Source organism: Capra hircus, chromosome 11 (genome assembly GCF_001704415.2).
Source record: "Capra hircus breed San Clemente chromosome 11, ASM170441v1, whole genome shotgun sequence".
Classification (NCBI taxonomy): Eukaryota; Metazoa; Chordata; class Mammalia; order Artiodactyla; family Bovidae; genus Capra; species Capra hircus.
Window position 1 is genome coordinate 36,201,993 of NC_030818.1, and position 24,839 is coordinate 36,226,831.

General features: G+C 34.6%; 1 protein-coding gene across 1 annotated transcript in view; it reads right to left on the reverse strand.

Annotated features, from left to right (window-relative positions):
- PSME4 (proteasome activator subunit 4) overlaps positions 1-24,839 on the reverse strand; it is a 96,408-nt gene that overhangs the window by 26,011 nt on the left and 45,558 nt on the right. The window contains exons 12-32 of the mRNA XM_005686603.3: positions 24,052-24,141; positions 23,270-23,334; positions 22,830-22,980; positions 21,532-21,630; positions 21,248-21,317; positions 20,716-20,783; positions 19,901-20,116; positions 19,292-19,449; positions 18,014-18,109; positions 10,837-10,892; positions 9,874-9,930; positions 9,611-9,666; positions 9,418-9,516; positions 7,932-7,994; positions 7,563-7,658; positions 6,138-6,269; positions 4,377-4,586; positions 3,193-3,329; positions 2,303-2,356; positions 2,041-2,170; positions 1,330-1,411 (exon numbers count right to left, since the gene is read on the reverse strand). Coding sequence (XP_005686660.2) covers positions 1,330-1,411; positions 2,041-2,170; positions 2,303-2,356; positions 3,193-3,329; positions 4,377-4,586; positions 6,138-6,269; positions 7,563-7,658; positions 7,932-7,994; positions 9,418-9,516; positions 9,611-9,666; positions 9,874-9,930; positions 10,837-10,892; positions 18,014-18,109; positions 19,292-19,449; positions 19,901-20,116; positions 20,716-20,783; positions 21,248-21,317; positions 21,532-21,630; positions 22,830-22,980; positions 23,270-23,334; positions 24,052-24,141 — 2,185 coding nt within the window. The remainder of the gene's footprint in view (positions 1-1,329; positions 1,412-2,040; positions 2,171-2,302; positions 2,357-3,192; positions 3,330-4,376; positions 4,587-6,137; positions 6,270-7,562; positions 7,659-7,931; positions 7,995-9,417; positions 9,517-9,610; positions 9,667-9,873; positions 9,931-10,836; positions 10,893-18,013; positions 18,110-19,291; positions 19,450-19,900; positions 20,117-20,715; positions 20,784-21,247; positions 21,318-21,531; positions 21,631-22,829; positions 22,981-23,269; positions 23,335-24,051; positions 24,142-24,839) is intronic.

Consider the following 24,839-nt stretch of genomic DNA (forward strand, 5'->3'; position numbering starts at 1 on the left):
TCTGTATGCAGGTCAGGAAGCAACAGTTAGAACTGGACATGGAACAACAGACTGGTTCCAAATAGGAAAAGGAGTACATCAAGGCTGTATCTTGTCACCCTGCTTATTTAACTTCTATGCAGAGTACATCATGAGAAACGCTGGACTGGAAGAAACACAAGCTGGAAATCAAGATTGCCGGGAGAAATATCAATAACCTCAGATATGCAGATGACACCACCCTTATGGCAAAAAGTGAAGAGGAACTAAAAAGCCTCTTGATAAAAGTGAAAGAGGACAATGAAAAAGTTGGCCTAAAGCTCAACATTCAGAAAACGAAGATCATGACATCCGGTCCCATCACTTCATGGGAAATAGATGGGGAAACAGTGCAAACAGTGTCAGACTTTATTTTGGGGGGCTCCAAAATCACTGCAGATGGTGACTGCAGCCATGGAATTAAAAGATGCTTACTCCTTGGAAGGAAAGTTATGACCAACCTAGACAGCATATTCAAAAGCAGAAACATTACTTTGCTGACTAAGGTCCGTCTAGTCAAGGCTATGGTTTTTCCTGTGGTCATGTATGGATGTGAGAGTTGGACTATGAAGAAGGCTGAGCACTGAAGAATTGATGCTTTTGAAGTGTGGTGTTGGAGAAGACTCTTGAGAGTCCCTTGGACTGCAAGGAGATCCAACCAGTCCATTCTGAAGGAGATCAGCCCTGGGATTTCTCTGGAAGGAATGATGCTAAAGCTGAAACTCCAGTACTTTGGCGACCTCATGTGAAGAGTTGACTCATTGGAAAAGACTCTGATGCTGGGAGGGATTGGGGGCAGGAGGAGAAGGGGACGACAGAGGATGAGATGGCTGGATGGCATCACGGACTCGATGGATGTGAGTCTGAGTGAACTCCGGGAGATGGTGATGGACAGGGAGGCCTGGCGTGCTGCGATTCATGGGGTCGCAAAGAGTCAGACACGACCGAGCGACTGAACTGAACTGAACTGAGGGTCTTTCCCTGGTGTCCAGTGGCTAAGACTCTGTACTCCCAATGGAGGGAGTCTAGGTTCGATCCCTGGTCAGGGAACTAGATCCTACATATATCACAACTAAGAGTTCGCATGCTGCAACTGAACATCTAGCACGCTAAAACAAAATCTTGCATGCTACAACTAAGCTCTGGCACAGCCAAACACATATCTTTTTTTGAGTAAAAAAAAAAAAATCTCCTACACTTCTATACTTGGTACAGAAAAATACTTGGATCAAGAACTATAATCTATACATTTCAAAGAAGCTTTCCAAGTCTGACTAAGAAGCACCATTCATCACATTTGGTAATACTTACTGATTTCATAGGGACTGACGGTCAGTTTTTTGTGGGTTCTTTTTAGCTGCTTAAGAATACCAGCAACAGCTGAGATTGCCATCTAGAAAAGAAGCAGGTAAGGTACATTTTACGTCTCTCAAAGGGTTGCTACCTTGACCCAAAGCAGAAGCTGAGTTTTGTTTCTCTCAAAAGCAGAGAAATACCTCACCCACGTGACACGTGACACGTGACAGCAGTCACGTGAGTGCTAACTCTGATTTGGGCTGAGTTGTCTGCAGTTCTTACTGTTGAAACCTCATCCATGCAAGGCTCTGCCTAAACAACCTGTATCCTTTCTTTGTTAAACCAATTCCTGCTCATTCTTCCTATCTTAAGTCTAGACATTTCCTCCTAGGAATCTTTTCCCAGTGTGCCAGGCCAGATCACCCACCTCACATAGTTTTCAAGTAAAACCAAAAATCTGGATCCGTCAGACACCTTTTCCTTCCTGTTAACATGTTATAATATAGCTGTGGTTAATTTTTCAAAGTCAGGCTTTCCAATAACATATAAACATGCTTCCTGCTATATCCCCAGTGTTGAAATTCACAGCACCTGAAAACACCTCTTCATGTCTTTGTTGGATGAATTATTACCATCTCTGATCCAAGAGAGGTAGATTTCAAATCAATATACTTCAACATGTAAAAATTCTCAAAGGCAAGATTATAGCTAAAATAAAATATCTACCTTTCGAACTACAATTGCATCATGGTTGAGATTCTCAACAAAAAAACGTATGGCACGAAGAGGCAACACTCTGTCATCTCTCAAGAGTAGAGACAAAAGCCCAATGCCTATATGCTCAAATTTCCAGGGCCTGAAAAGGGGAGAGTGGGAAAAAAATCAGAAAACACACAGACAGTCATTCATGGTCTTCAGGGAAGAAATCCCCTATAACATTGAAGATAAAAGTGTTGGGAATTAAAAAAATACTTCTTTTTGCACTTACAAATTTCTCTGCTCCACACCATCTAGCAAAGTGTTAACCAAATTTTCATAGTTCCTTAAAAAAAAAAAAAAAATTTAGGTGAGCTATTTTAATACAGTGCTAAGATGAATATCAAAAATGTAATGTAATTCAAATTCCTGCCAAATTCACCATCCTCGTTACCAGACTATAAAGGGTCTGATGAAAAACAAGCCAGAGTGAAGTAAGCAGATGGGTGACACCGAAAAGAAAATAAGAAAAGAGAGAAAAAGTAGAGAGAGAAAAAAAGGAGCGCTGGTATACCAAGCAACTGAACTGTTTCTGGGTGGGTATTCAAAAGGAAATCTGTGAGTGGTAATCAGGAGTGGTCTACCTACACAACACCCAGGTATACATGAGGTAGACTATAAAGTTTATTATTTATATAGAAATGCTGGGAAAAAAATTAATGAGTACACTTATAAGGCAAAGAAAATAAAGTTGGGAAAGCTCCTGCTTGAGTGTTACTGCTGAAGTACTTTGGTTCCAAAAATCTAAAAGCAATTTACTAATATCGTGATAACAAATTCGTATAAATTTGATCAAAAGGTTACTACTGTAAGAGCTATGATGAGATAAATATATTGAACTTGAATTTAAGATTTAATGAGTGGAATATGTATACTAAAAGAAAAATCAATTCATGCTGAAAAAAACATATGACATGATTATTTTAAGATGGTGTTTTTCTATCTCCATAGCTAAAAGTGACAAACAGATCTTCACAATAACTACCTCTTAAAATTTTGGTATCTCTTCAGTATCAATGTGTAAATCTCATTAGGTAGTTGTAGTGCATCACTATTTGAGAGATATTTAAAACCTACTGTCTGTAAAATTACACGTCTGGATAAGCAGGCATTAATAATTACCTTAGGGCATCAACATTCCTCCCTTGTTGGCGTTTAAGTCCTTCTTTAATTTCTTCTGAGCTAAGCATTGTCTGGTTGAGAGAGGGGTTTTTTGATTGTTGAAGTAATTCTGCTATTCCAACACATGACTTTGGAATCTTATTAAAAAGAAAAGCCAGGAAGAAAATGAAGTATGGACATACCGTGTATAAATCTTAACAACATTATGCTAAGTGACAGAAGCCAGATATAACCGGCCACAAATTGTATAACTGCATTTACATGTAATGTCCATAATAGGCAAATTAACAGAGAAAAAGAGCAAGTCAGTAGTTTCCAGGGCCTTCGAGTATGGGGAAATGGGAAGCAACTATTATTGGGTTTAAGGTTTCTTTGAGTAATTATAATGTTCCAGAATTAGAGTACTGATGGTTATACAACCCTGTGAATAGACTATTGTGATTATAAACACACAACTGTTTTGTTAAAAAGGTTTTTGTATGTGAATTACATCTCAAGTTTAAAAAAAAATTTTTAAAAGAAAGTATAATCTGACAGTTACAAATAATAAGAGTATATTTTACAAAAATGGTATACATTTAGAGCAGTGGTTTTTAAAACTGAGGATAGATGTAAAATAAAATAACTTCAGAAAAGAGGGGGGTTCAACTGTACTCACATCTCTCACCCATCCCCAATTCTGTTGGGTGTGTAAATAGGCATTTGAAAATTTTTAGATGATAATCTGCTCTGCATCCTCATCTTAGCTCTACTGAACCTGATACTTACTTTTTCATTTGTCAAATCATCCAATTTTAATCTTCACTATAAATTATAAATCCTGTAGTCAATCTTCTGTGACTTTAACTAGTAAAACTGACCACCTAAAGTAGAACCAACTCTCAGGAAAATGAGGCCACAGACATACAGGGAATAATGGCAAATGCCAACAATGTAATATACTTCGTGGCCTCTTGGTAGAAAACCACCCAGTTCTCTCCTGGCCATGCTTCAACTTTCTACTTCTCCCTGCCATTTACAATAATGATCACTAAAGCATTAGAAGGAAAGAGAAAACGAATGCTTAAAAAAAGAGAATCAAATGTCAAGAAAATGATTACTGAAAAAGAGACAAGAAAAATCAGAACATTTTAACAAAGCAGTGTTTGCACTAAAGTTCAAATTTAAAAAATGATTTTGCTTACTGTGAAGTCCAAGCCAATTGTTTCATATTGCCGATGAATCTTTTCTGCAAGATCATCAAACAGCCTCACTATTGATGGCTTTTCCAGGGACATTGCTTGGCTAAGCCCAGAAGAAACAATTGCTGGCCAAGTCTGTACAATACAGTCCCAATCATGAAGGTTTGCCAAGCATACACCACTGTGATTTCCAAGGAGACAATACAAGGCGCCCTGCAGGATAAAATGAAGATGAGAACTAAGCCACTGTTTGGTTGTAGCCAACAATCCTACATGTTGTTTTCAAATCTACTCAACACTGATTATTTAAATGCTTGGTATTGGTTAGTAAAACAGGTTCACACATTTAACATGTTACTTTTATAGAGATCTGAACTTGACACTTAAGTGCAATCCAGTAATATTTTCTCTAAGTCATTTAACAGATGGTTAGCTCAAAGAACGGCTATTAGTACAGAAATGTAAAGATTTGCTTTTAAGGATATTAGCTTCCATTCTAATTCTCTGCTACTACATTTATAAAGGCTGTGAAATCTGCCACTCTTTGCATTTCAGGGTATAATGTCTGGAGTACTTAAAAAAATAGTAGTTAAATCTGGTTGCCGAGTATCTCCCTAATTATATAAAAATTAGGTTACTTCATTATACTGCATACTTTTTATTAATACTAATAAGGTCTGTATAATCAAAGCTATTGTTTTTCCAGTAGTGATGCATGGATCTGAGAGTGGGACCATAAAGAAGACTGAGTGCCAAAGAATTGATGCTTTTGAACTGTGGTGTTGGAGAAGACTCTTGAGAGTTCCTTGGACTGCAAGGAGATTAAAGCAGTCAATTCTAAAGGAAATCAATCTTAAATATTCATCAGAAGGACTGATGCTGAAGCTGAAGCTCCAATAATTTGGCCACCTGATGCACAGACCCGATTCATTAGAAGAGATCTTGATGGTGGGAAAGATGGAAGACAGAAGACGGGGATGACAGAGGACGAGATGGTTGGATGGCATCACTGACTCAAAGGACATGAGAGTGAGAAGCTCTGGGAGATGGTGAAGGACAGGGAAGCCTGTCTGTAGTTTGTGGGGTCATAGTCAGACACAACTGAGTGACTGAACAACAACAAATAGGAGTTCAATTAATCAAAATGATTCTGATGACAGTAGATACCTCTTTTTAAGGTACCCTATTTTACTGAGGACATCCTCAAAGGCTCATTGAGCAAAGACTGCCTGCAATGCAGCATACACAGGAGATGCAGGTTCAATCCCTGGGTTGGGAAGATTCCCTTGAGGAGGAAATGGCAACCCACTCTAAATATTCTTGCCTGAGAAATCCCATGGACAGAGGAGCCTAGCGGATTACACTCTATAGGGTTGCAAAGAGTCAGACATGACTGAGTGACTAAGTATGCATGCATTTTAATAAAAAAGAGCTATTAGGATCAAATCATTTTATTTCCTGAACATTCACAATTCCAATCTGGCTTTTTAACCATCTTGGACTCTAATCCTCTTTACAGTTCTTATAAGGTCGCTGTAACTTCAATTTTACTGACTTCACAGTTTCCAATTTTAATCTTACTTGACCTGTCTGATTTTGTCCATTTAAACTGCTCTCAACAACATATCACCCAATGAGTTAGACTGTCTATAACCCTCTTGAATTAGATACCTACCTTGGGGGTCAGCAATTCCATTACTGTGAAATTCTTTCAATTTTTCTCCACAGTTGAAAAATTTTATAGTAAAAACAAAAACACTGTACCTTGAACTGCTGTTGAGTGACATCTTGTCTATCAGGTCGTAAGAACCCCAAAACCAAGGGAATGATATCTCTGCAACAGAAGTTATATGCTCCCAAGGCAGCAAAAAATGTTTGCTGGGCCTTATTTCTGACCTAAAGAAAGAATTATGAACAAATGTTTATTAAACAGTAGAAAAACTACAAAAAAATTCCATATGAATGATTAAAACAAAGCAGTAGTAATTTACATGCTGTTGTGATAACAGAAAAATATACCAAAGCACGTAACAAAAATGAGTAAATAATAATCTTTTTATCAGAAGGAAAGCAAACTACCACCAACTACACCTAAAGTTTAAGTTACACTCGTTCAATCATTTTTGGTAAAAGAGAGACTGAATGGAACCGATATGCATTTGTTCAGTAACATAATCAGCAGACTATTAAACTTTTTATTCTGAGTTATTCTTAATGAGAAAAGTCAGGACTGTCTTTTGTGTCTACATAAGGAAAATCAAAGACTTTCCAAAACACAAAACAACTTAAACTTTTTAATGCAAACCTTAGGTATAGGCCACATATTTTGAACCCAAACAAAAGATTCAGTATAAATTCATAACCCATGAATGAAACAGTAATGAACAACAGCTCACTGTAGTAAAAAGCAATATACAAAAAAAAAAAAAAAAAAGCAATATACTGTACATTTTTCAAACTTTTAAAAATAATACTTCAGGCAAAATCTCTGGGTTAGACTGGTTTCCTAATTTATAGACTCACTGGCTATTTCTAAATCTCTTATGAATTTTTGGTCCTATGCTACCTAAAAGGATGCACCCCACAAACTCACATGGCATTAGCTTCCTAAACTCGAGCATAATGCCACAGAAGAATTATATGGCCTTCAAAAGCTGGTATTCATAATATAATTTAAGTGGTATCAACATTATACTAGCTGCATTAGCATTATCTACTTTAGTTATATTTTTCAAAAAAAAATTTTGAGAAGCAATTATAAACAGCAAAAATAAATGTTATTTTAAAAAGAGAAGCAAAACTAATTTGCATATATTTGTAATTTAAAACAAACTTTTGATGCTAATAAATTATTTAAATCTCCTTGTTAAAATGGGGATATTAATTTTTAAAAAAAATTTTTTATTTTATATCAGAGTATAGCTGATTAACAGTGATGTGACAGTTTTAGGTAGACAGCAAGGCACTCAGCCATACATGTACATGTATCCATTCTGCCACGTAACACTGAGCAGAGTTCCATGTGTTTTATAGTAGGTCCTTGTTGGTTATCCATTTTAAATACAGCAGTGTGTACATGACATTCCCAAACTCCCTAACTATCCTTTCCTCAAAATGGGGATACTTTAGATTGAGTGTTACAAAATGGGTAAGAGGGGGACACGTCCAGAGTGTTTGGACTAGCCTTACCTGACTGTATGAACTTGTAGATAAACGAAGAAGATCTCTAATCATATCTTGATGTATCTTTTTGTATTCGCAACCCTCAACAGTTAGTGTTCGCAGCTAAAAAAGAGACCAGTGTAAATAAAATCTCAAAGTTTTTAATAAAAGTTCATTTAATTATGACATAACACCAATAATTAAATATGTATCTGAAAAACTGTCATTTTAAAAAAGTCATCATGGTGAGTTCCTTGGTGGCCTAGTGGTTAGGATTCCAGGTTTTCACTGCTGTGGCTCAGGTGAATCCCTAGCTGGTGAACTGAGGTCTCACAAGCCGCATGCAAGGCAGGCCCCTCCCCGCAAAAGGTATCTTGATTTTAAAAAGCTATTTACCTCATGCTGCAACATTACTCTGTCAATCAATAGTGCTCTGATATGTTGTTTTTTCCCATGAAGCTGAAAAACAGAGTGGCAAACACTTGAGCATCTTCCATGAATGCCTCAACAATGGGGTCCTCCGAATCCCTTAACAAAAACATTAGCTCAAAGAAGGTACAGGAAGGGCTTGTGGGGAGTGGAGGTGTTTCGCTTATTCTAAAATAATACGAGACATATTCAAAAATATATTATTAATTTTATGGCTAATTGTAGGAATAGTCCCTTTAAATAGCTCATCCAACACCCACTTTTTCTGATGATTTATTAACAAATCCATGTGTGGGAGAGCAGTGCAGCTGGTCTTTATTCAACCAAATACAATACTAATACTATAAATACAACACCAGCCCCTAAGAAAATTTATTGACTCTACTACATTTATAAATAGCCTTTCTGGGTAATTGTATGTTTACTACAGAATATAACATCTTTTACTTTTGTAAAAATTATCTTTTAAGTTTTCCCCTACCCTCAATCTTCTACCCAGTCACTAAAGGAAGAAGTCTGGAACCCAGATTCCTCTTTTACACCTTTATCTAATTGGTTATCAAGACCCCGCCAGTTCTTTCATTTTCAAAACCCCTTACCTCCACCCTAGCGCAGGCTACGCTTTCCCATCTGAACTATTACTAAAGCCTCCTGACTTCCAGGCTCATCTGCCTACTGCTTATTCTTACAGCAGTGGCAGAGCTTTTTAAAACCCACTGAATTGAATATTCATCCTTTCAATATTCACATCAGATCTATTTAAGAACTTTTAAGGACTTCCCCACTGCTGAATGTAAAACTGGAGCACATTCTTGGGACAAAACTAGAACTGACCTAGTTTACCTCCTACCACTCCTACCTACAACTACTGTTCCCTAAGGCATGCATGTTGGTACATCTCCTTGCCTTTTCCCATCTCAATCTCTTTGTTTAAAATATGTAGTACCCCAAGCCTAAACAACAAACTCGTAAAACCTTTACAGTCTCAATTTCCAAAAAAAGTCTCCCAATGAAGAACTGTGCTATGATCATCAAACGGCTGGTTTAAGTTATTCTTTCTTCCCTGCTCCCAGGAGATATTACATTGATATCTCCTGGAGAACCAATTAAGATTAAATAAAACACAATGCTTTAAATTCACACCTATGGGCAATTCCTACTTTTCATTCGTTTAGGTTCTTATATGATAGCGAAAATGCGGTTGCCAAGTTATCATACTCCAAATTGCCATTGAGAGTTCAGAGACTAGTACGGAAACTGACAGAAGAGGTTTCAGTAAAGCATATTTATTTCCAGGATCCTTTTGATTATGCCAGGATATAGTATTTGAAAATCTACTATTTTTACTTACAGGGAAACTTCCTCTGTATGCTGAACAAATGCTAAATTAGGTGGTTATATCAATATTATATACCTTTAAAATAAATTCTGAGTTTTAAGTGAAAATACTGACCCGATTTTCCATTGATTTCTTTACTAGGTTAAAGCTTTTCCAACGAGAGTCAAATTCATGCTTGTGAGATCCTTGGAACTGCAAAAGGTCTCCAATAATCTGTGCCAAAGAATTTCAGATTTTAGATTTATGAGTTGTCACATCAAATCTGGTCATATTAATAACCATGCAACTGTGTAAGTAACATTTGTACCTTTATGATAAGAAACAAGGACTTGGTATCATCTTCTGAATTATTAAGTATGTGGTCTATAATAGGAGGAAAAGAATTTTTGTTAAAATATTTTAAATTACCATAGGACTCCTGATATACTAGAAAAGAACGGAAAAAAAAAAACCCACCACCTGATATTCTCACCATTTATAATTTTTAAATGGTGAAGTAAAAGCACATATGCTATAAAATTTCCATATACTTAGTAAAAAATAATTAGTTAAATACATGTATGTACTTACTAAGAAGTTTCCTTATGACCCTAGCAATTGTTTCTCGGTAGTTCTCTCTGGATAGATCTATTTTTAAAAAATGAGAAAAGGCATTTTACACACACTGAATGCAGCCCAGAGCTTTGAAGTTTATATTAGCAGTTATGTCAAGAAGAGATAATGTATCCAGGAAGAAAATAAATGGGTCTATATATGGAAAAGAATCTAAAAAGAGTAGATACATATGTGTAACAGATTCACTTTGCTGTACACTTCAAATTAATACAACACTGTAAATTAATTGCAACTATACTTCTAATAAAAATTTTTTTAAAAAAAGGATCTGTCTTTATCATAGTTGGTTAGTAGCTTGGCATGATACAGAATATCTTTTAAAACCTGCACAGTTACAAGAACCTGCTTATAAACCTTTATTATTAGGCAGGCAAGGAGGAGGGAGACAAAACTGTCTTTGCCAGTATTTCAAAGGCTCTAGTCACTAATTACAGACCAAAAATGCATAAGATTCTTTAATCAGTTGTGGTGACCAAATCAAACAAACAAAAGTTACATCTAATTAATTAATATATGCAATGAACTCCAACGTTAATCCAGCAATAAGGAAGTGTGCTAAATTAATTAATGTTAGATTCAGAACATTAAATTAATGCTAAATGTTTTGCATAAGTTGAATATACAAGGGTTTAGCTCAAGTATAGAATAACCATTGTAGCCATAAATGAGCATTACAATATACGCAAGTCTCCCTTTGCACACGGAAAGCATCAACCCTTTAATGGCTATTCTTTATCTAATGTTTCCCCACTTTCTCCAGAAAAAGCAAAGACAATATTGTGTATTAATATTCACTTTACATATGAAAGAGACTAGAAAAGTTGTAACTACAGAATTGTAAAAGAGTTACAATTAACTCTTGTAAAGTAACTGATAAAAATAATCCACACAGATTTACTCAGATTAGGATTCACATACCATATTCAAGTCCAGTATATAACTTTGTCTCTTCCAAGGACACCATACTTGGTACCCTGTATAAAGACAAGAATGCCTGTATTTATTAACAATACCAAAAAGGAGGTTTAAAGGGAAAAATGTCATTGCTAGAATGTTTAGATGATCATCTTTAACACAGATCTCTCATCTTCAACACTTCAATTCTTTACTCTAGCCTTGCGAAGACTAATGGTCTATCTGTTTCAGTAAGTACAGTATTATTCATCTTCAAAAAAATGTTAATTAAATGTAATGATTTTGGGGGGGTGGAATTCACTGCCCAAATGAACATAACACTGATATTCAATATACAAGTATAAAAGCTTAAGACTGATGATAAACATTTATACAAGGAATAGTAAACTTTCAATGTTATAATAATGATTAAAATAAACACCAAAAAAATCACCATCAAATTTTACTGTAAAATATATAGCAGACAAGCTTCTTTAGATAATCATCACTCTTCCTCTTACAACCAGCTAAAGTGATCTCTCCTAACACCTGCAATAAAATACCACTACTTCTGAAGATGTTCATATGTAAAAATACCACATTCAAAGTCACATTTTAGGTACCTAAGGACAGATTCTGCTGGGGAATATGAATTTTTATATCTGAAATATAAATTTTTTAATGAAAAACATTTTATTTCAAAATATGATTCAATTCAATAACTTTTTATAAACAAATATTTTAATACTTTCTAAGAAAAGGAAGAAAGGAGCAAATTGCTAAGGAAACATGAGATAAGAGTATCCTATATAGGGCTAATTAGTAATCAATAGAAGTTTTATAATTATTGCTTGTAATTCATGAACTACTACTTGTAAAGAAGAAAAACACTATTTTTAAATCAACACCCCCCGCCGATACTGTATTTTTTTTTTTTTAAGTTGAACTAAGTTATCTCTATCCTAATAATTGGTTGCTGTGGATTTTGGGGTTTATCTAAACAGGTAAATAACATTAAGATTACTAAAACCCAATTATTTAACTACGTTCTTGGCCATGATGTAGTGCTTAGGACGGCAACTGTACTGTCTCAAGTTTCAAAACCAAATCTACAGAATATAACAAAGAATGGTAATATTTCTTAATATAAAATGTTAATTTGCTTTTCAGAGAATTTCAAGTTCAAATTCAAATTGGTCTTAAAATCTTGTTTTCACTCCATAAAGTTTCAACTTTTGGCAACAGCGTGCAAACTTGAACATTCTGTAAAAATGTGTATGATTGAAAAACATATATGCATACAGAGTCTAGTCAGTAAAAAATAAGATCAGATTCCTTCACAGTGAACTTCAAGGGGAGTTCAGCATCTTTACTGAAATTAGATTTTGCCAAGAAAGAGAAAAGGCTGTGCTCAGATAGTCACAAGCATTAGGCATAAAACTGTTAATCCCCACCCCACAGAGCAGGGGAAGTGCTTGCCACAAGCTATCACAAGGTCTCCTCCTTGCTGCTAATAGACATAACACAACTGTACCTTGCCCAACCCATACCTAGTACCACATAATACTGAACCAAGCATGCATTCTAATTATTGTCACAAAATTACTCTTAACAAATGAGTTTTTTAAAAGCAATCTCTATAATAAACTATCCTGAAAATTTTTGTACTGTATCAAACACACAAGCAAACAAAAGGCTATCAGTTAGGAATCTGAAATGTTTTTTTAATATGCCTTTCTGACTGTAACCACATTTAAAAACAAGTCTCATCTAAGGGTCCCGATGTTAACTGTAAAAATCCACGTGTCACTCTGAACTGTTTCCCTATCAGAAAATTGGAAAAATACTATCACTTATTACACAATTATTTAAAAACATATCAACCTGTATGGAAAATATTTAAGTAGTTTATTTAAATTAAAATGGCTTCAGCTTTTACTTTTAAAACCTGAATTATAACACATCTTACATATCTCAAGTGCATAGAAGGCATCTGTTTAGACATATACTTCAGCTTTATTTGTTTTTATCCATCTCAAGTTTCTTTTATGCTTATTTATCTAAGATTTAGCTTTAACTGATCCCTTATCTAACAGATTAATTAAACTGATTGTACTGACACCTTTTACACTGAATGTTTCTCAGTACAAATATTTATATTAAATATTTCTTCTGATCTTTCTTTAAAAGAAGAATTTTCTAAAAGAAATCTCTCTCCATTACTCAAATAAGACTTGTACCTCTTTGTGGCTACTACATTTTAAGTCTATGTGTGCTGGGCTGTACTCTCCCATACTTAAAACTGCTCTTGTAACTTTTAGTTATGTACATAATCTTTGCCAAGTAGACTTAAAGTGCCATCAACAATTATAGATCTGCATTCTGATTAAATACTATAGTAACAATACATACAATTTAAATCAAATACCATGACTCCACCTAAAGTGAAATTCATTCTACGCATTCACTGGTTCATTTTTACAAACAGTAATATAAAAATAAAATTCTGACAAATAATTTCAACACAGCATATTACAAATAATATTAACTATACGATAATAATCAAGTTAGATCAGGATCACAGCAACTACACAGTACCACCAAGCCATCTAATTTATAACAAAATGTGTTTAATATTTGCACCACTTAAAAAACAAAGTTTTCTACAACTATGTTATTTGTACCACAGGATGACAATCTTTAGATCTGATTAGAATAGAACTATGAAAATAATCACTGGTGGGAAAGAAAGGATGATGCAAAAGGAAGAAATGACCAATAACATAAAAACAAAATATACAATACAAATCAAATACGCATATGAAAGCTAGCTGAACTGTCACAGAACAACTGCAAACAATAATTCTTCCTGTCTGTAAGTGGAAGAACAGCTTACCCTTCCCCAAATCCCTCCCCTCCCAAATGAAAACAAACATAAAAGGTATAAAAGCCAAGCCACTAACAGATCTTTTTTTTTCCCCTCAAGGTAACAAGTGTTTCACAACAGACAACTGACCTATTCCTTTGTCTGTTATCCTGATCAATCCTGGGCACTGGCAATAGCTATAAACACAAATCAAAGGCTGGCTCTTGCTCTACCATGTGAGACAGTTTGCCAAGTAAAGAGAACCTTACATACCGCTAGGTTTAAAATGAACTTGGAGCCTAAGAACTACTTCCATGTCTGACACACAAATTTTTAAAAATCAATGAAAACAGTCAGAAGGTGAAATAAGGAGAAAACAGGGTTACTCACCGTGGAGTAGTAACTGTTTCCTTTTCTGTGTGCAGCTCCCCCAGCAGAGCTGGGTAGTTTCCTGGAGGTGCCAAGAGAGGTTAGCTAGCCCTGCCCCTCAGCGCATAACAACACATCCTTTCACATATTCATGAAATGGTCTCAACTCTTAGACCTTAAGTATGAATTTTTTTTTTTTCCAGTGAAAAGTTAGTAAAAGCTGAGATCCTAAGAATGATTTAACTAAGAATGACTTAACAGATCTATCAGAGGAAAGGGGGCACAAAGTAAAGAAGAAATATTTGAGATGAAAAATGATGACTCCTCTACCTTGAGTAACCCTGTTTTTATAGATGTTAGTTTTTTGCATCCTGCGATAGCTGGTTAGACCTAAAAGAGTCTAAAGAATGGACTGCAAAAGGAGAAATTAATGACGATTTGAGGATTAAAGGCAAGTGTCCAAAATTCCTATATGACCCTGAAAAGACATAATCCAATTTCCACACCTTTAAAGGCAGAACTATGAGTATAAATTATATCACAGATATTTCTATGACATCATTAACTAAAGGTTCCAAGAGCAAAATAGAGGTCACATTTTAAGATTAATTCAGTAACCTTGGTATCTGACAAAACTGTTAAAATTTCAAACTGAACTAAAATAATTTACTCTTTATTACCCTCAAAGGCCCTTATTTCATCCATCCTTTGAAACAGTAAAATTTATAGTATGTACAAGATACTTAGTAACCTTATAATGCGAAAGGCCAAAAAGTACAATGTAGATACCATTAGGTATGTAATTAATACTTAGGACAATCAACTCATCTCATCTAAGCTTTCTATTTTTTCAATCTCTATAATTATATAGCACAGAAAATTGTTTTTCACATGTGGTAGCTATTTCCCTCAACAATGGGGTTTTGAGACCATCCCATATCCTCTATCAGGAACTAAGAGTTCCTTACAGGAAAATTCAGAACTGAACTAAATTTGTGGTTTTTTATTGCTGCAATTTGCCAGAAGACTAATACTACTAATATATGTGCAAGACAAACTTAATAATAAGTGATCTGACAAAAAATACTTAAAGCATCTAGAATATTTTACCTAACTGAGATTTATGCAAGAAAAAATGTAAGGTTAATTTTTTTTAAAAAAAGAACTGAGCTGCTAGATGCTTCTAAAAATTGGTCTGGTATTTCAGAAAATGCATAATGTCCTACAATACCACAGCCAATTACCACAGTCACTCCTGACATTAACAGGAGTGACTTCCTCAGACATCTTAGGCATTACACTAAAGCACTGGTCACCGTTACGTGTTTCCTTTTCTCCCCAACTAGGTACATTTTATTCTATCTCCTCTGGAGTAACTCATGTCCAAAATAAAGAGTTCTTTTCGTCTCCTAGTTTCCAGTTGACCTGCTACTGATCATCTCCAAGAATTATGCTGTAGATCTTCATTCTTCGCACTAGGCAGTATGATTTGATATTACACAACAATGGCACCATCAACTGACATTATTTGATTAGTTCTTTCAAATCAATTTACATTGAAGAGATTTTAATAATTATTGACCGTATTAGGATAAGCATTTTAGAAATTTAAAAGGCCAACTTTGTTTTATTATACTTTGGTGAAAACTATCTTACTATCTGCAAAAAAAAGGTGAAATGTTATATAAAGTCAATGTAAAAACTCACACATTGCCAAAATAAATTAAAATTTCAGACGAAGGTGATCCCAGTTAGAAGTTGGTTTTAAAAAAAAAAAATTCTGTTACAAACTAATTCAAGCCCAGGGAAGACTTTACAAACTCTCTTTTCTTACAATTCAAAGGCAAAGAAATGCTCATTCATCTCTGACTGTCCTTTGTATAATCATGACCCTGAGTGGGTATGTAACTACAAAGAACCCTAAATATGTGTATCGTTCAAGGATTAAAATGACTGAAGTTTTCCTTGTTTTATATTTTATTTCATTACTATGCGCTATTAAATATGCAAGAAAACATTTTATATTTATAATCATATTTATATTAACATAATTTTGTATTACTTCATTACATTATGTTAAAATTTTACTCTAAGTGAAAATTCTAAAACACAACACATTGAACAAATATTTATTTGTTCACGGTTGTGTTGGGTCTTAGTTATGGCACAAGAGCTCTTGGGTGCGGCGAAGGCTCTCTAGGTGAGAGACATGGGTTCTGCAGCTCTGCGGCATGCGGGATCTCAGGTCCCCAGCCTGGGATGGATCCCACGTCCCCTTAACTGGAAGGCAGATTCTTAACCCCTGGATCATCTGGGGAGTCCCTAAACTTTTAAGTCTAAATTATCTTTCCTGGAAAAAAAACCTATAAAGGGATATTCATGTCAATTTTATAGCTTATAATGTATAGTAAAAGGGGTCTTAATATACTTTTTATAATTAGGCACTGTTTTCCTTATTGAAAATGCATTTCACTACATACAAATCTAACCAGCTTTGTAATAACCAAATATATGGAACTTTCGTCCTGACGCACATTAGTTGGAGAGGATAAAGACTTTGCTTCAGTTTAGTAACATAGAGCACTTGGCTCTATGCTGATATGAACTTCAACCGAAATCTCTAAGCCTTTTGAGCTGACCCTTCAGCAGTGTATCCTATTCATCATTCAATACTAGAGTCCTCTAATTACATACACAAAAGGTACATGCCTTTGTTCTTTGACAAAACTACTGAATTAAAGGACCACCCTTCTCAACATGTTTAAGCAGAACTAAGTTTACTGATATAATCAACTGATGTGTGAAGCAGCTTTTTGTGGTACACCTTAGCCTAAGTTATGTTCTCACTATATTATATATTATTAAAGAGCATCAGGAAAACCAAAACCATTTCTGTAGGTCTCTCGTTTTAAAACAGTGTTTAAATAAAATCTCTTGAAAAAATGAATTTTGGTAAAGTTGCTGTTATATCAACTATAAAGCTTGATGAAAAACAAAAGTTCTTTAAAAGAATTCAGTAAATTTCTAGACAAACTTAAAATTGATTTCCTTACCTGAAATGACCCTACTTCTCCCTCTTAAATCTAATGAGTAATCTAAAAAGTTCAGTACCTAGAAACAGTTTTTAGATAAGTGAAATAAGTGGGAATTATTAATAAAGTATGACTCCAAATGACTAATTATGTAGGAAACGGAAAGACAAGCAAGCCATTTTAAAACCACTCCTTGAAGCTTAAGATTCTTCTTGCAAAATCAACAAATAATTCTCCCATTGTGTTCTTCTCAGAGGGCAAGGGTTCCTTCCTTATTTTTGTGTGATTTTCAGTAACTTTCTCAGAAATGAGATATTGGAGTTCAGAGAAAATGATTTAAGATGGGATGTTGAGACTAGCATCTATATACTTGGTAAGTGACCTACAAGTTGGATATTGCTGCTTTCATTTCAATTTTTTCAACTTAAATGGTAGTACTGACAATGGACTAAATCAAGGCATTCATTCAAAATAATACTCTGAAAAGCACTTAAATTAATAAAAGCAACTTGGTGGGTCTCAAAGGTTCAACATCAATGAAAAACAGAGAACAAATTTTTATTAAAAATAAACTATCCTAGGTTTTTTGCTACAAAATCCTTACCAGTGATAGACCAAAAAAAAAGGGCTTTTCTTTCTTTTTAAAAAGAATTTATCTCAATTAACTCAGTAACCTAACAGACTTAATAGCTCTAAGTTGATATTTTACAACTGATTATCACTAGAAGTTACTTGATCCTAGTACCATATGCAAAATCTGAATAAAGCTTATAGACCTAAACTGTGCCTCAGTTATTTTTAGCCTAACATTGACAAAAAGGTTAAAATTATACAGAAACAAACCAATAACAGAACCAGTGACTCATTATGTGACTAAGTCTTAAAATATATGCCAAATGGCAGCAAAATATATAAAATAGTTCTCTTTACTTACAAGTTAGTAACCGGCTCTCCTTTCAATGGAGGTAGGAGGTTTCCTGAGCCAATTAAACAGTTGTGGACTATAGTCAGACTCTGCAGAACATCATCTCTAGAAGAAATAAAAACCATTTTCATATTTGAGAAGACTCCAAATCTGTATTTAACAAAAAGCCTTGCAGAGTCTAAGGTGAAGTACAAGAACTTTATCAAGTGGGAATATACAAAATTAAGCCATAGAAGTGATGAACATTTTCAGTTTACTCACTTAATAGTACAAGGTAATTAAACAGATATTTACTGATAATATCAGACCTACTTACATTTAAATAATCTAAATAATCACAAGTAACAACAACTGATTGCCCTTTGTGAAGCAATTCTGAATCTACTTCCCTCTTTATCCAAAGATCACAACCACTAACAAAAGGGGAAACTATTTATAGAAGATTCCCTACTACAGTCTATCTTTTAGAATGGATGAAGTAGGGCATGGCAAGCCACTCCAGTATTCCTGCCTGAAGAATCCCCACAGTCAGAAAAGCATGGAGGGCTACAATCCATGGGGCTGCACAGAGTTAGACACGACTGAAGTGACTTAACACAGGGACCTCTCTGGCAGTCCAGTGGTTAGGACACGGCACTTTCACTGCTGAGGGCTCAGGTTCAATTCCTGGTCAGGGAACTAAGATCCCACAAGCCATACAGCATAGCCAAGATTTTAAAACAGACTAGGTAAACATTTACTCATTCCTAGTGGACTTGCTTATTCAAAATTTCCTGTTATTTGATACATACTAATTTTCTTACTACATATAAAGTAGTCTCAAATAACTGTTTGCTGTTAAAGCTCTTTGGGACAGAAAAAAAAAAAAATCTTGGGGATATTTCTCTAGGTAATAGTAATACCAAAATATGAATTACTAAAAAGAAATGAGCCAGTAAAAGCTTCAGTGAATTTAGAAAAACAGGCATTTCCTTACAAAGCAGGCATATTTATACACACTTCCCAAAATATGCACAAGTGAAAATGCTAAGCAGAAGGCACTAAAAGCAAACTAGAAAAAACTCCGAGTTTTCCTATTTCAGATGTTTAATTACGAGAAACTTTCTGTTGCTAAACTATAAACCATTTTCAATGGTTTTCTAATCACATTTATGGGAGGCATCCAAAACACACCTTGTGGGACCTTGAAAATGAATATATCTGATATGCCAGAGAGAGGGAGACGTGTGAAAAGAACGTTTTAGTCCACAACTATACATCACTAACTGGTTATAAAAGAAAACTAACCTAGACATTTCGAGTTCTCCATCCCCACAACGCTGGAGTTTGCTGAGCTCAGGCTGAAGGAAAGAGTCCAACAGATAGAAGGCGAAAGCCACCTCTTCAGAAGAAGGAACATGCCACTGGATCCCCAAATTCCACAAGTCCCCTGGTTTACCCCAGTCCTACAAGACAGCATTTAACCAGCAATTTGAGAAGCTGACGTGGGGGGCGGGGGGAACATACACACATAATTTAAAAGGCTTAAAAGAAAATGCATAAGTAAACCAAACCTAAGGCAACAAAGGCACACCAAAAAAAACATCAGACATCACATGATTCCTTCATTATCATTCCTAAAAAAGGTCTCCCTGAAGAGCCACTCAAATGTGAGTTTACTGAAACAGTAACAGTAAGTTTATGTGAGGCTATGATTGCACTCTGCCCTCAAGTTACATCACACTTTTCAAGTTTAAAACATTTTAATAATAGATTTAGTAATCTATGTTAAAAATAAAGAAATTTTTTTTAAAAAACCAATACTTTTGTACACAACAGGGGAAAAACCCACACTTTGAATCCCTTAGAAAAATAACCCAATATATCCTGGAATCCTAGATTATTGAAAATGCTTGCCTTGATAGGAAAGTATTCAGAAGGAGGCTTGTCAAAGCCGCCTGGCACACTGCAGTACTCGGTAGGGTAGATAAGTGTAGTAGAACGAAGAAGATGATGCAAAAGGTTACAAGACAGAGTGTAACCCTGCTTACAGGTTAAATGTAGGGTTCTTTGGAGAATCTTTACAAGCTGCTCCCTATAAAGAAGCAACTTCTTCCCATCCACTCGAGTAATCTAGGAAGAAAACATTTGAAGATACTTTGTTTAGAAGATCAGGAATCAATATTTAAAGTCTATGTTTGGCTACTAAAGTTGTCTAAAACAGTGACAATGTTTCTTAAAATGGATTTAATTAATTTTAAGATTGTTATTTTAATTATATTCTAACAATGAATCTTAACATCAAAAACACATTTTCTGTGTTTAGGCTCTTAAGTGCCGTAGTAACATCCTTTTCAAGAGTGTACCCCCTGAAGAGACAAAACTTAACTGGATTTCTCTGTTCTTTGGTTCCTGAACTAAACTGTAGAGGGAACTGAAGTTTGATTGATGGCCAAATTTAAAATATGGGGAAGGGGAAGATGCTACATCTGATAAACTCGTCAATTAATGAGCTATCCACATTAGAATTAAAAACATTAGGCATGAAGTAGTCAACCATTATCATACTCCTTTCAAAACAAGAAAATGGGATTATCTGCTTTTTTGTAGTCAGATCCAAATCTTTCTAACTTAACATGTTTGGAAGTCAATTTTTCAAAAACAGAGGATACATCCTCAGAGCAACTCAACATTTTCACAGAAAATTTTCTTATTCCACAGATTTATAATACCTCAGACAAAAGTTGAAGATTCCATAGTAACTCTTTATCTAGCTCTTCTTCATTTAATACATCATCATCTAAAAATAGCAAAATAGTATCAGTGGGGAAAAAAAACATCCAATGAAATCCATCATTTAAAAATATTTATATTTAATACTTCTAATAGCTGAGAAAAGTCTGTTTTAGGAAGCTTTTCATTCTTTCGTCATTAAGCTAGGCTTGCTCCAGCGGAGGTGGAAACTCAATTTTCAAAAGATAAACACAAAAACCAGGACTCCTGCCCCTTCACATCTCACAAAATACCTTTTATTTTTATGGCCACCTCTGAATGGTTCTTGTATGTATGAAAACATTAATTTAATAGGGTAAAATTTCTAAGCTACCTGTCAATCTGGATGATACCCTTGTTTTAAGCAATTTTACCCCAAACTGCAAAATTAAAACACTGCACAGCTCAGAGAATCTGTTTTCATCAGCAGAGTTGTAGAAACCAAGAAAAACTTCCAAAATCATAAATATAGATAATAACCTTAAGACTTACTCATTGTAAGCTGAGTTATAACACTGCAGCAGTGGGGAACAAATAGCTTCAAAGATTCCTCTGGGCAGCACTGAAAACATATTTGTTTGTATAAGTTTTTTTTGAGAGGCACAAATATTTAACAGTCACAAGTACACACTAGCACTATTTTCAGAGGCAAATAAGGGCAGCTATGAAAGAAATATGTGTATTTTAAGAATGACAAGCATGTCTAAAATAATTAACCACATAAAACTGCTGGCTATTGATTCATTACTTCATCGGTCCAAAAAACCCCAACTCACCTTGACTGCAGCACGGCACATGTCTGCCACCATGCGTCCTGCGACTCTTGTTTCAAATATATGTGAAATAGAAAAATTAAAAACCTTCTGAAGGGCCACCTATTAAAAGATAACATAAAAACGGAAATGTCTAACTAGCATTTTTTAAAAACTGAAACATCTTTTTAAACATGAAAGAAAATGTTACTCAGACTATACTAAAAAATAATCAAGTAGGAAAAATTTAACCACCTGAATATATAAAGATTTGTTTAATAATATTACGTTCAGGTCTAAAAAAAAAATAAAAATAAAAAAATAATAATATTACGTTCAGGTCTATGAACAGCCTTTGCACAAGGCCCTAATGTGACCAGAACACTTGAGGCCCAAGATTTTATTTGCTATAGAAATGCTGAACACAAAACTAAAGCTGCTGGAAACAAATGCAATTTAATTATCTTGCTGGTCAATTTAAAACAGGGGGAATATTGAGGAGTATCTAATATTTAGTTTGTTATTCGGACAACTACAAACTATAAGTATTTCTCTCTCCTCTAAATGATGTGAAGCATTCTACTTAATTTTACAATTAGATAATTTTAATTACTGAATGAAGGAATTAGGTCTAGACATGGATTGACAAGGCTGAAAATTATAAACAACTCCTTTCAGAAGATTCTGGTTAAATAAGAGATTATTTATGTTAATTTCTTTATACTAACATAATCTTAGTAAATATCTCATGGAGCTGTAAAGCAGTTTAGCTTTTAACAAGGACAAACACTGCATAATGATAATCTCAGATGGAGAAAGAAGAAACAGAAATGGAAACAAAGTAAAGGAATAAAAATATATAAAGTTTCTTCACAGTCAATTCTTGTTATATGTAGTACTTATGCTCTACAAAATTGCTGTGGGCACTGAATTAGCAAATATTGAACCAAAGTTCTTAGGGGAAACACAGGATTAAGTTCCCATAAGCCTCTCATTACATTTTCATCAACTGATGAATATAAAATTTTGTTTCTGTTTGAAGATACCTTTTTTAACATATGTTTATTATTATTATTTTGGCCATACCACACAGCATGTGGGATCTTAGCTGCCCACTGGGGACTGAACCCATGCTCCATGCAGTGGAAGCAGGGAGTCATAACTATTCAACTGCCAGGAATTCCTCATTTTTTTCAAATTTTAATATGGAAAGGAAGGAGAAGCTGGTATGATATGCACACAAGTAACCTGAAGTTCAATTTTTAAAACGTCAAATAAAAATACAAGTTGGAATGTAGCTCTTTGCAGCAATGCACTCTTACCATAAATATTTCTTTGGAACATTGTGTGAGGATTGTACTAAACGTAGAAGACAGACCTAATTCGACCAAACTCTCCAAGTGAGTCATTTTCTCCGTCTCTGTCTCTTCTCTTGTTTGCTCCAACGTGCTACTTTCTATGAGTCCAAAGCATCTAAATAACCCAAAGAAAATACAATTTTAGCAACTAAAAACTGGCTTAACTTTTTTGGTTGATTTGATTAGATAAATCTTTATTGTCAAGATAATGCAAATGATAGGTATTTCATTTGTATATGGCTCACAAATCAATTGTCCCTTTGTAACCTCAGAAGAAGTACCACCCTTCCATAGTAATTTAAGTACAGGCTGCAATGCAGAGTAAGGCTAAAGTTTGCTGAGACAGGACATTGTTATTTTTTAGTATCTATCAGACATTAAATAGATCTGAGGTATTTGCTTACCTGTCCATAAATTGTAAGACGAAATCCTCAAATTCAGCTGTGGCAGAACAAAGTTCTCGCTCTACCTGTAACATGTCAATGTGCAGAAAATTTTCAAATAGGCTTTCATTTTTTTCCCTGGAATAAAACTCAACTATAGTCTACAAAATATGTCTAATACTATATTATTACACTGAGCACTATGAGAAACAGCACCAAATTCCCCTATCAACTTAGAATAACTCATCTACTTCCCAGGAACCAAAATAAGTAGTAATTAACATATTTTGTAAGGGCCAAAAACAGAAGTTCAGGCAGCTATATTTTAAAAATCAGTTAATGGTTTTCAAACTGCTTGTGCATGTATAAAGGATTATCTCACTAGCTAACCATCTAAATGCCAAAAGTAAGATAATAACATACATGTCACAAAGAAAATAGTTCTGAAAAAAACAGAGTTAATGATTCCAATTTCCTCAACAGATTTATTGCTAACATAAAATGGAAAAACAAAACGCCATTACTTTTTGCTTAACAAAACAAAAAGTTGAAATATACCTTTTCGTTTCAGTTGTTTACTGGAATAGACTATTTTCACCCACCCTCTTTGGTGGGTGCTCTGCAGACTATCCTACCAGTGATGACCTGGCCCTCCATTCATATCATTCTAGTCACAAAACAGTAATTTTAATTTGTCAGCACCTCTGCAAAGCTGCTTTTAAACTTTCAAATATTACTATTCATATACAGTAGGAATTAGAACTCAGTTGACCAATCTTTTTACAAGCAGAAAGCATCCTTACCTCTGTGAGGTCATTTCTTTCCTGCAGTACGGATGAACAATCTACTAAAGGCACCAGAGTGGAAAATGTTGCTATAAATTGGAATGTGATCTACGGAAAGGTGCAAAAGAGCAAACGTTAATTACATAGAGTTCTAATTCCAAAATACACATATACTATAAACTACTATCAAGTACCAAAGGAATTATTCTGAGGGAAATACCACAACAATTTTTCTGAAAGCTTTTTGCTTAGAACTGAACATTTTAAGGTTCCTCACAATTAACTAGCTGATAACTGAGTAATGAAGTTGTACTAAATTTATTTTCATACAGTTATTTATTAGATTTAAGCACAAAGTTCTCTAACCTTTGGTCACTAAGAAGTTACTTGGCTTCCCACCAAAAATGTAATATTAACTAAGTGTAGATAGAAAATGCTGATGGAGAAGCTGGAGACCAGGGAAGAGGGAAGATGAACAATATGTAAGTCAGGTTTGTATATTAAGGGAATCTAGCATTTCACACCCAGTAATTTTTATCATGCTCCTTGTGACCAGTGCAAAGAGAAGTACAAATAATCATATGCTATCATTTTTAATGGATCTGCTTACACAGAATAGGAAATCTATAATAAGCTTTAAAACACTGTATGATCATAAATGCATTCAGTTATGGGAAATGACTTAACCTAAGGAAGACCTGATATAGATCAACTAAGTGTTCATGGGTATAAACTTGGGCATCTACAGGTATAATTCTGCTGCCATTAAGAAATTTTACACTTTACTGTGTTCTAAAGAATATCTG